General features: G+C 47.1%; 1 protein-coding gene across 9 annotated transcripts in view; it reads right to left on the reverse strand.

The window, feature by feature from the left end:
- The window catches only part of OPCML (opioid binding protein/cell adhesion molecule like), a 1,146,349-nt gene that overhangs the window by 529,428 nt on the left and 604,519 nt on the right, over positions 1-12,402 (reverse strand). For 5 of the 9 annotated variants that reach the window (XM_055273810.2, XM_055273809.2, XM_055273806.2 and 2 more), the window contains exon 1: positions 2,789-2,971. In XM_055273810.2, coding sequence (XP_055129785.1) covers positions 2,789-2,955 — 167 coding nt within the window. In that variant the 5' untranslated portion in view covers positions 2,956-2,971. Of the gene's footprint in view, positions 1-2,788; positions 2,972-3,934; positions 6,296-12,402 lie in introns of those variants that run through there. The other 4 variants (XM_063635683.1, XM_063635682.1, XM_055273812.2 and 1 more) reach the window with 2 other exon arrangements.

Below are 12,402 nucleotides of genomic sequence, written 5' to 3' on the forward strand. Positions count from 1 at the left end.
GAGCAATCAAAGACCTGTCACAACAAAACTGATATCCCAAAGGAGGAAAATCGTTCTTCTCTAAGCTGTGCAATTTTTCACTGGGAAATTTAAAGGCAGACCCAGGTTTCTTGACTCCTTTGCTTTTCCTAGTAGGTCTCTGGCCTCCTTATGGGACTTCATTCAAGATTTAGAAACAGATTCGAGATAGTTTGACCCAGGACAACCACATTAAAAGAGCTTTCGTGTGATGGGCATGGGTATCATTCAGTGTTTTTTGGTGCAATCTAAACATGTGATGCACTTGGAACACTCAGTTCCCAAGTAATGAATCCCTAATGAATGTCTTTAAGGAGACAAAAGAGTAAGAAACCACTCTTAAGAATTACAACTTATACAGCAAAAAGCACCACCAAATAAAACATGGTATATTTATCTAGGGTTGAAGCCATGGCTTCTAGAAACTGAAAACATGGACTCTCCCTCGGAGTACTGACAAATCAGCTGTTAGTTAAGATGGGAACAGAACTCTTCACCAATAGAGCAAAAGAGTGAAAACAAAAGGAGAGAGATGGGGACATACAGAAATTTGCAGAAGACGTTTATGTTCTTTTAAGAAACACCATGGTAGCAGTGAAATCCAAACCTTAAAAAATCAAGGAATAAGAAGACTTAAGTGATAAAGACAAAAAAGAAAGAAAATAATGAGTAATAGACGAAAGTATACATTATGGGAGCATCTGATAAAAATGAAGGAAGAAAATAATAAAAGAGAAGATGACACGAGCTAAGAGAATGAGGATTTAAAGAGATTAAAATGTAGATAATGTGCTGAATTTCTCTATTCTGGGGCAAATGTATAGAAGAGATGCAAAATCAACATGAGACGTGCTTACTTAAAAAAAAAAATTACGCCATGCAATCAGGTAACAGATAACAGTTATGCTAGAACGTGTAAGTTGTTCTTTTTTTTTTCTGCAAAGAACAAAAAGCAACTATTCAGCTTTTCTTTTTTTATTCTCATTCCCATTCCCAAGCCCAGCTGCTCAACATTAGAATTGAAGATCATGAAAACAGGCCAACAGCTAATAAAAAATTGGTAGATGGAAGCTGGCCCTCTGCTGGTGGGATAGTCTTACTGCATCTCAGAAAGCAGAAAGCTCAAGTTTTCAAGTTTCTGGTTTAATTTGGGGGGACAGGAAGAGGATAGAGGATTTTGGAAAATTCAGGACGGAGATCCTATTCAATGCTAGACCTCTTTGCCCCCAGTGGCACATTAGATGGTAAAGAGGTGTGTGGCTGCATCAACATCCCTGAACACTAGTAATATTTACTGACATTTCCTTGGTTAACAGGTATTATAACCCGTGTGCTACTTATATCTTTAAGCCAACTAGTCCACTGCAAACGCGTACTGGGAAATGTTCCCTGATTCCTCATGGAACCTTCTTTGAAGCAATGAAGTAAGGATATTACATTCTAGTCTGGGGCAGGCTGAGTGGTACCCACAAGGCCAGGAGGACTTTTCCTTCACATCTGCCAGGAAGGGCCTCCCTATTCTCCTTTTTTCTCCATTTGCTTTGGGCTTCTGAGAAACAGCACACAGCGTTCTCAGACCTATTCTCTAACTAAAAAGAAGATCCAGCTAAGTATCACCCGAAGTGGCAGAATCCAACTTTCACCCTTGGGCTCAGGAAAAGAATTCCAGTGTCCCAGAGACGGGTCTTTCCTCCTCCAGGGAGAGGCTTGTCTAGATGCAGGAAAGGTTCCACCAGGAAAGCCAGGGAGGAACAGGAAGAACCCTCATCCTCACACTCTCCTAGGGGAAGCCAGGCATTTTGGCTGCAGAATCTGGGTCAGGATGTTTTATTTTCACCATAACCATGAAAGTCATAGGCAGGGCAAATGCATTCGCCCTGTGTACACTGTGAGACATAGTTAAGCTGGGACGTCCCTGAATCTGTCTCCTAGGACCAGAACTGCCTCATTAAAGGGATAAAAGATGATATCTGCTGAGCTAGTGGAAAGTGGTGGCTGCATTTTTATTAAAGTATCTGCTGCAGCAAGCCCAGTCCCCAAAGGTTCATATTCCAAGATTCTCCACCTCTCTGCCTGGAGCATGCAAGTGATTGTCTGTAACTCATTAAGGTAAAACAAAAAGCTCTCCTATTGTGCTTTTCACACAGGAGTGATGTTGCTGCATAAAAGCTACATGTTTCCTTTCCTTGGACCCAGTCTGCAAAAATAAAACTGCTCTCATAATTTACAGTAGGGACCCTAGGAGCACTACACCAGGTTTGCCACGAGTGCTGGGTCTTGAGGAGACTCATAACAGGCCGTGGCCTGGCACTGGTAATTCCACGACCTTACATTTGAGGTGCATCTCTGATAAGGGCTAGCCTGGTGGTCCTGAGGACGATCCTGCCTCATCACGTACCTTCTGGCCTGTGACAGCCATCCAAGGGGCTCGGGCTAGCCACCCAGTATTTCAAACCCATGCCCTCATGTTCTCATCTTGGTGCCCACGTAGGAGAGAATCTAGCCTGTCATGGCTTCAAAGAACCATGGAGTCCCACACATGGACTTCAAGGTTCGCGCATAAGATCCTGGACCAGCATAGCCGGAGCACAGGACGAACCTGTCCAGGGGCACGGCAGTCGGCACGGCAGCACGCAAGCGGGCGCCCCTCGGGCCTGCACCAGGCCCTCTCGCGCTCCGGTCCCCCATGGAGCCTTCTGCCCCCTCTTCCCACCTCTCCCCAGCGACCACAGCCCAGGGGCTCGGCCCCCGCGGAAGGACAGCTCCCTACCTGAGGGTGGCGCTCTCCCCCTGCCGGACCGTCACGTTGTCCATAGCTTTGGGGAAGGTGGCATCTCCGCTGCGCACGGGCACTCCTGTGGGTACAAGGAACAGCAGCCTGAGAGACACGACCACGAGGCACTTCCAGGGCAGGAACAGGTACCCACAGACCCCCATCCTCGACAGCCACAACTTCCCAGAACTCCGGCAGCCGCACGGTCCTGGTCCCCCGCCCCGCGCACCAGCCGGCTCGGGAAGCGGTGCGGGGAGGAGGGAAGGGGCAGAGCTCGCCAGGAGCAGGGGGAAGGAGAAGAGAGGAGTCCAGGCTCTCCGGAGTCTAAGGATTCTTCCTCAGATCCTGCCTCAGCTTTCCAGCCTAGCAGAACCAGATGCCCCCTCCTGCATCCAAAAAGAGCTTTCTTGACGCTCCCCTGGAGAGGAGGGAGGCAGCCAGGAGGGGAGAGGAAGAAGCAAGGTGCGGGGATGAAGGTCACAGATTGCGCTTTCTCTGCCTCTCTCTTCGAGACGCTACTTTAAGATGCAGTTGGGCACGTTCTGCAGAGCTCTGGCATCAAAAGTTTATAACCCAAAGAAGAAGGCAAGTGTCTCTGACATACAGGAGCTGTCATAAAAAGCTGCGGCTTCAAGGAGAGGAGGAAATGTTTTATTAGATCACACACATGTACAGATGTACGTGTCCCCGGGCCCCAAGTCTCGCATCTGGAACCCCAAGGCGGCAAAAAGTTCCAAGGCGGGGACGCGCGGCCGGCGCAGCCAGGGTCCTCCGGTCGGTGGCCGTCCTCCGCAGCCCGGTCGGCGACTCGCGGCCAGCCAGGGGGAGCGCCGCCCGGCGCAGGCTCCGGGCGCACGGGGAGCTGGGCAGACGGCGGCCCCCGCCTCCTCCGGGGACGCGGCACGGGACGCGGGGACGCGCGGACGCCACGCTCAGCGGCCGCCCCCGGCCTCCACGCCGCCTTCCTCCCGGGAGCAGCCCCGACGCGCGCGGGCCCCGACCGCCGGGGTTGTCATGGCAGCAGCTCCATCCCTGACCGCCACTTTCTCCCGGTGCCGCCTCGGAGCGAGCGGGCGGGCAGGCGGCGCGGATTGCGCTCTCATCCCGGCGGGCGGGCGCGGGGCGCGGGGGACGGGCGCCCACCTTAACCCACGCCGCGCCCACCGGGCTGGGGATGCCTGCGGGGATAAGCCCGCACCACCACCGCGCCCACTTCGCTCCGTCCCGACACCCGCGCCAGCCGAGAGAACGCGGCGCCCCTCGCAGTGGCTTCCCCTGCAGAGGGGTGGGGTGGAGGGAGCGGGAGGGACAGGGGAGGGCGGGAGAGGGAGTTCTGGGGAAAGCAGCAAATGGAAAACTGACACTGGCACCTTCCCTCGCCGATGCCAGCGCAGAAGTTGCCAAACCCCGCCCTGGAGAGGGGAACTACCCTGCCCGCGCCAGATGGGGCACCGGTGTGCGTGTCCATCGCGCTGCGAACGGCTCCCCGCCCAGCCAAGTCCAGCCCTGACGGCGCGCTGTCCTGGGCCCGTGCAGAGGTGGAGTGGACCCACCTCCGAGGACCCACCTCGGGAACGCCCGTGCCCCTCCACTGGACGCCTGTCCCCAAAGTGGCAAATCTCAATTTCTCCTTAAAACACAGCACGCAGCATTGTCCCTGTCCTACACCTTATCGTGGTAAAAAGCACGGGCTGGGAAAAACATAGCAGATCCTAAAAAGTAGTAGAACTGATCCTCCTAAAACCGCTCAGAGGAAGTGGCACCACGGTGGTGCTGGGAGGCGACTCGGTGCTTTTGGAGGCCAGCCTCCCCCTTTCTTTGGTCTCGGATTTGTCTCTTTCTGCTCTAAACCCCAGAGCTCCGCTTCCCTTGGGCCCCTCGGGCCCCTCGGGAGGCCTTCTCCGCTCCCCTGGCAGAAGCCTCCCCGTTGTATTCTAATTTAATGGTTGCTATGTGCATCTGCTCTACTGTATTTTTTCTCAGAGCCTTTTGTTAAATTAGACTGGGCTCTGCACAATTGGCAAAATGAAATTTAATTCAAAAATAAGCATTAAGCTCTTATCGTTTATTACTTTAGTTGCTGAAGGATACAAAGGCATACTACTTGCTTTCAGTTCTGAGAGACTGAGCACAAATAAATACTGCCCCATTCCCTATTCTAAAAGGGTTAGCCCACATATGTGTATAGGTCTAAAATTTTTAATTACAGCATCTTACCTAGGAGGAGAATACTTATCACTAATCATATCAGCTACAGTGAAACATATATAGTCATATGCTGCTTCTGGAGGGGGATACAGTCTGAGAAGTGTCTTTAGGAGATTTTGTCATTGTGTGAATATCCTAGTGTGTACTTCCATAAACCTAGATGACATAGCCTACTACACACCTAGGCTGTATGGTAGAGCCTATTGCTCCTTGGCTGCAAGCCTGTACAGCATGCTACTGTACTGAATACTATAGGCAATTGTAACACAATAGTAAGGATTTGTGTATCTAAACACAGAAAATGTGCAATAAAAATACAGTACAAAAGATTTAAAAATGGTACATCTGTACAGGACATTTGCCGTGGACGGAGCTTGCAGAACTGGAAGTTGCTCTGGGTGAGTCAGTGAATGGGTGGGGAATGAAGGCCTAGGACATTACTGCACACCACCATAGCCTTCATAAACACTGTATAATTAGGCTACCCTAAATTTATCAAAACATGTTTTTCTTTCTTCGATAATAACTTTAGCCTATTGTAACTTTTTAACTTTATAAACTTTGAATTATTTTAACTTTTTGACTGTTGCATGGTAACATTAGCTTAAAACACAAACACGTTGTACAGCTGTACAAAAATATATTCTTATATCCTTATTCTAAGCTTTTTTCCACTTTCGTTTGTTTGTTTGTTTTTGAGACAGAGTCTCGCTCTGTCACCCAGGCTGGAGTTTCAGTGGCGCGATCTCGGCTCACTGCAAGCTCCGCCTCCCGAGTTCACGCCATTCTCCTGCCTCAGCCTCCTAAGTAGCTGGAACTACAGGCGCCCACCACCATGCCCAGCTAACTTTTTGTATTTTTAATAGAGACGGGGTTTCACCATGTTAGCCAGGGTGGTCTCGATCTCCTGACCTCGTGATCCGCCCGCCTCGGCCTCCCGAAGTGCTGGGATTACAGGTGTGAGCCACTGCGCCCAGCCTACTTTTTAAATTTTGTTTGCTAAAAACTAAGACACAAATACACACATTAGCCTAGGCCTACATGGAGTCAGGATGATCAGTATCACTGTCTTCTGCCTCCACATTTCCTCACACTGGAAGAGCTTCAGGGGCAATAACATGCATGGAGCTGTCATCTCCTATGATAGCAATGCCTTCTTCTAGATACCTCCTGAAGGACATGCCTGTGGCTGTTTTAAAATCACCTTTTTAAAATAAGTAGCAGGAGCATACTCTAAAGAAAAAAGTATAGTATAGTAAACATAAAAACTAGTAACGTAGTCGTTTATATTTGTTATCAAGTATTATGCACTGTACATATTTGCATGTGCTAGACTTTAAAAGGACCGGCAGCATAGTAGGGTTTGTTTACACCAGCATCACCACAAACACCTGAGTAACACTTTGAGCTAAGACATTAAGATGGCTACAGTGTCACTGGAGGATGATGAGTTTTTAGTTCCACTGTAATCTTTTCTATACCACTGTCATATATGCGGCCTGTCATTGACAGAGCATTGTTACACACTGCTCCACTGGGTTAGGACCTTTCCAGAAAGCAGGTATGACAAAGGCAGCAGTGGGGTCCAGGTCTCATCCATAAGCTCCCGAGGTACAAGGCTTTGGGGAGTTGTGATGCAGAGAGGAGAGGCTGGGGGCTCAGGGAGCAGCCCCACAACCTATTTTGAGATTTCCTACTAGCTTTCATGACACATGTCTTTTCTCAAGACTTGAGTGAACCCGCGTTTCCTGATTGACATTGTACTTCAACCTCTCAACTCTGAGTTCTAGTCTAGTATCACCAGACGGGAAAGGCTCTTTTTCATACTTTAACTTGTGTAAAGCTGAGAACCTGAGGCCGGGCTTATGATTTTCTTCAGTTGCAGTGTTTGGAGCTTGAACACAGGTGGGTGGCAGCCATGGAGTTGGGTCAGGCTGCCCCTCAACGCTCGCAGCGCTGCCACTTGGTTGTAGGGCATTCAGATCCCTTCCTCTCTCCTGGACCTGCTGGTTCTATTGCTTCTCAAGAGACAAAAATGGGGCAGTTGCTGAATCAACTCATAAAAGATTGCTTGAGACTGGAAGAGTTATTAAGGAAAAAGAGAAAGGCTAGGACAGCATGATATTCCCGATAGGAAAAGAATGGCTGAGGCAAGTAAAGACGAGCAGCAGAGACGGGCGGAAGCGAGGTGTAAATTTTCTTAACAATATATAATAGGTCTCGCTCTTGTGAAGAAATAAACCAAGTATCCCATTTTTTTGCACAGCTGGCTCCCCTGAAATAAGGTATCTGGAATCCTAAGGAAGAGGGCCTGTCTCTATTTTCTTCTGTAGCAGCGTTTCTTAGCTCAATAGTTCTGAGTGAATAAACGGGCTCAACTCATGGGCTAGCAAATCAGAGAAATGACTGCAAAGGTCTCATTTAATGTTAATCTCTGTGAGCCTACAGTTGTGTGGGAGAGACTTCATTCCTCTGTAGGACACTGCTGTGGACTAGTCTGTGCATTTATAGAATATAAAGCTGAGACCAAATTGAAATTAGAAAATGAGTTGAGGTTCACAATGAACGAGGACTAAGTAGTTTATGTCAGAACTTTTCTAGGAAATGCTTGGCTGTGTATCATGACAGGGTGGCCCCTAGTGAAACCCTCTTAGATATGTGGAAACATATATAAAGACAAATTAACATCATGACTAAGAGTATCCCTTATCGGAAATGCTTGAGACCAGAAGTGCTTCAGATTTTGAATTATTTTAAATTTTGGAGTCTTTGCATTATACTGTTGAGCATCCCAAATCTGGACATCTCAAATTCAATATGCTCCAGTGAGCACTTCCTTTGAGCATCATGTCTGTCCTCAAAAAGTTTCAGATTTTTGGATTTGGGATGCTCAACCTATACTACTTTTGAAGTTATATTGTCTGTTCAGATGCTGACTTGTCATCTGTCTAGCTGCCTGGCTGATACCCAGGAATACCTATCCCACCTATGTTATAGGGTTTGAGGTTTCTTGAAATGTACCCAGCACGTTTTAAAATCAAGGCTGGTAAGATGACAGACACAGAGACCACTGCCTTGAAAGATGAGTTTATTCCTCACAGTTCCCAAGAGGAGGGGCACACCGTGCCATGCTGGACCACATGGGGAGGCACCGGGGTTGGTCAGGAGGCAGGAGTGAGAGGAAGGCCTAGCACAGGGTCTTCATTGTGATTTCCATGAGAATAAATAGGAGAGGCAAGGTAGGCAAACTTCAGCAAGCTTAGGGTTGTAAAGTTTGAATACTTCTGGCAGGCTCTGTGTTATGGCGGTGAGGGTGGTTCTAGTGGTTCTAGTGTACCTGGCCCTGGGGTGATGTAGGGCAAGGGCAATATTGATTTGGTGTGTGAGCATTAGATAAAAGGAATGTTTGGGGTATGGGTTTCGGATGGATTGGTTTTCTCATAAAAGGCAGGCTCACAGGCAAGTTTGTTATTATCTCTAGGAATTAGCTAGCCCTAGGAGGGACAGTCTTTCCAGAATTAGCAAGACCCAGGGTATCAAAGCATCATAAAATACAGAACATAAAAAACATGATTAATACGAGGGACAATTAATGAGATAATACATGCAACATATCACCAAAGGACTTGGCACATTGGAAAATTTAATAATCATGAATTATGGTTATATAGCCAAACTCCCATTTTCACATGATAACAATTTGTGACATGAAAAAAGATGGGAGTGAAAGGTTATAAATGCCCTATGTACAAACTAGAGATTCTACTCAGACCTACAGGAGTCTCATTTATGACAATTTGTAACAGAAAATGCAAAGTTGTATCCTGATTGCAGGGCTGTAGTGATCACAAGACAGACCACTGGCTAGCCAGAGAAAAGTAATTATGAACAAGCTTGAGAATAGGAATCCTTGCCAGAGGGAATTTTCTCAGGTAGGAGAAAGAGCCGCAAAGAAGGCAAAGAGTTGTAAAGAACCCTAGGGATTTCCGGGTCAGAATTCAGGTGACTCCAGTAACTTGAAACTGACAGGTAGTATCTGCAACCTGGAGAAGATAGAATGTCCCAGAGAAGCTAGATGAAAAGTAAGGCAACCCACCTGGGAAATACACCTGTAAAAAGTCTGATCACATTACTGCATTTCAAATTGGCTTAAATAAGATTGTGGGCCTATAATATTCCTACGTGTATGTGGACCGTGGCTGGTGATGGAACATAGCTCATGACACTGAAGAGATGCATCCTGTAAGAAGCAGCTGAACGCGCGGTGGCTCACGCTTGTAATCCTAGCACTTTGGGAGGCCGAGGCGGGCAGATCACGAGGTCAGGAGATCGAGACCACAGTGAAACCCCGTCTCTACTAAAAACACAAAAAATTAGCCGGGCGTGGTGGCGGGCGCCTGTAGTCCCAGCTACTCGGAGAGGCTGAGGCAGGAGAATGGCGGGAACCCGGGAGGCGGAGCTTGCAGTGAGCCGAGATCGCGCCACTGCACTCCAGCCTGGGCGACAGAGCGAGACTCCGTCTCAAAAAAAAAAAAAAAAAGAAGCAGCTGAACAATGGTGCACACAACTCACGAATCCACAATTATGGAGAAAGACAAAGGGGAGGTGGGCCTTGTTGGGCAGCAACTTCTGTTCAGAACCTAAACTGAGCTAACTGCTGAGCACTGCTGCTGCTTTGGGTATGGATGGCTACTTCCAACCAGTATCCTGGGCTGTGAAAACTCTCTTACTTGTGGCAGGATATCATCTGCCTTATAGTCTTTGACAGATCAGTCTCACACAGAGGGCGATAACCAAGACTAACAGTCAAAGAAAGAAACCAATTAAAAAATGACAAAAAACGTAACACAATTTTTACTTATTCATTTATGAATTCATTTACTAATTCTGTAAATATGTATGACACACCTATTTTATGTTGGACACTGTTCTAGGGACTGGAGATGCAGTAATTAATGAGATCAGCTTTATTATGTGCTTTTCTGCAAGGGTGTGTGAGCAGTGTTGAAGAAGGGGGAAAGAGACCGTAAAAAGTAAATAGATGCAAATATTTAGATTGTGCTACAAGCTATACATTTAAAAAAAAAAAAGCGTGATGATGTGGGAAGAGTGAAAAATCAAATAGCCAGGGGAAGCCTCTCTGAAAAGGGAGCATTTGACCTGAGTCCTGACTGATCAGCTGCGTGAAGGTTGGAGCTGAGCAAACACCATAGTGGCATATGGCAGAGGTAGCCCGCTAGACCCAGGGGCAGATCAAGCTGCAGCCGCCCTGGGCCTTGAAGGCCACAGTAACTGCTTTAGAATTGATTCTAAGGGCAGTACGATAACTTTGGAAACATTTCAGTAGAAAAGTGACTGGTTGTGATTGAAAAATTTTGCACGTCACTTTGACTGCCGTGTAGAGGACTAGATTGCAGGGGTACAGAGTAGAAGCAGAGGGCAAGACAGGAGCAGCAGAGGCCAGAAACGATGGCAATGAAGAGAGAGAATTATGGAAAGGTGAGAGGTGCATTTCTGAAGAATAGTAGTTAAGACTTCCTGAGATTAAGGATTGAGAAAAAGAGAGAGATTGAGGAAGATTTGGGTAACCAGCTGCATTTTACAGCTACCTGTAATGAGGATGATGCCAGCAGGAATGGGTTTAAGGAGGCAGGAATTGAAGAATGAATAAAGAGTTCTGATTAAGTTGTGAAGCTATCACCTCTATGAGACAGTCAAATGGAGACATCAGGACGACAGCGGGAGAAAGAGATTTGAAGCTTAGCGTGGAGGACTGAGGGTGATGCTATTGTCTCGTTGAAAGCTTGCTTTCCTAATTATCGTAAAAAATAGCGGTAAAGCTCTGCTGTGTGCATTTTTGGAAGGGGGCATATTATCCATGGAACCTTCAATCTGAATCTAGAGGCTCCTCTGCCTTTGTTCGTAATTTGGAAACAGGCCCCTTCAGCCAACCCCGTGAGATGTAACCTATTTCACTCCACTTAGTTGTCTCTTAATATATCTCCTCTACTTGGTCACAGCTCATCTTTTGAGAGTAGTCTCTAACATTATTTGGAGATGAGGCCATGAAGTTATCACTGTTTTTAAGAAAACAAGAAAACGCCGCTCACTGACCCTTAATGTGAGTCGAAGGACCTGGGTTTAAGACCTCAGCCAGTTTTGACTTCCCTGCTGTGATCTAGGTGGACTGTGTGCCTGTGCTCTAGAGTGCAGTAGGAAAGACTGGAGCAAACACACGGCAGTTAGGCGTCAGTCCGAGCCCCGCCTCTGCAGCTCACTATCTGTGGGACTTTACACAAGCTCCTTACCTTCACTTATCTTACAGCTGCCACCTCTGTAAACAGAGACCACTGCAGCAATGAATCTGTAGGGTACTTGTGAGTGTATGTCTTAGTCAGCTCAGGCTGCCACAACAAAATACTGCAGACTAGGTGGCCTCACAGGAATCTGTTTTCTCACAGCGGCACAGGCTGCAAGTCTGAGATCAGGGTGCCAGCGTGAACATGCTCTGACGAGGGCTCTCTTTCTGGCTTGAGACAGCTACCTTCTTGCTCTGTGCTCACATGGGGAAGAAAACTCTCTCTGTTCTCAGAAGGCCACCAATTCTAAGGGATTAGGGCCCCATCCTTCTGCCCCTTTAACTTTAATCACCTCCTAAAATCCCTATCTCTAAGTAGAGTCACATTGGTGCTTAGAGTTTCAACATACGAATGTGGGGGGCCATGATTCAGCCGACATCAGTGTTAAGTGAAACACTGCCTGTAAAATAATTGGCATCATGCCTGGCACTCACTAAGTCCATAATAAATGCTAGTTATTACTGCCTACAGAAAGAGGCCTAATTCCCCATTGTCACAAGTTTCTTCTCTGAAGTATCTCTGTGGGCAGATAAGCTGTACAGAGCAAGACACAAAAATTCCCAAGGAGTCCAAAGGCTTTTTTTCTGCGTGTGTATATAATAAAAGAAACAGGACAGATTTTTCTCTGAGTTTGAAGAAGAGGCCACTTTAGAAGTTGCCTAAAAATGAAAAGGCTTCTGTGGTTATTAATAAGCTCTTATTCTGCCCTGGAGGGGCTGTCTAGATGAGGATGGCTATTGGGGAATCTGGGATCACACAGAAATATCTGAATTTATCTAATAAAATTTGTATTCAGTTATAAAAGCAATTTCAAACTGTTATTCATAAATAAGGAAGACTTACAGCTTGTGTTTATCTGAGAGAAGATTGTACCCAGCTGTTCCGTGTGTATATTAGGGAGACATATAAAGTGAGAAGCCTGGGTTTGATGCGTATTTGTATGACAGAAACCAACTGAAGTCAGTGTGGACCCAGTGGAGTGGAGTGGCCGAGAAGACATGGTGGCTTAGCTTGAAGAAGGTGGCTCTCTGGGTCCTTCCGGTC

Source organism: Symphalangus syndactylus, chromosome 3 (genome assembly GCF_028878055.3).
Source record: "Symphalangus syndactylus isolate Jambi chromosome 3, NHGRI_mSymSyn1-v2.1_pri, whole genome shotgun sequence".
Classification (NCBI taxonomy): domain Eukaryota; kingdom Metazoa; phylum Chordata; class Mammalia; order Primates; family Hylobatidae; genus Symphalangus; species Symphalangus syndactylus.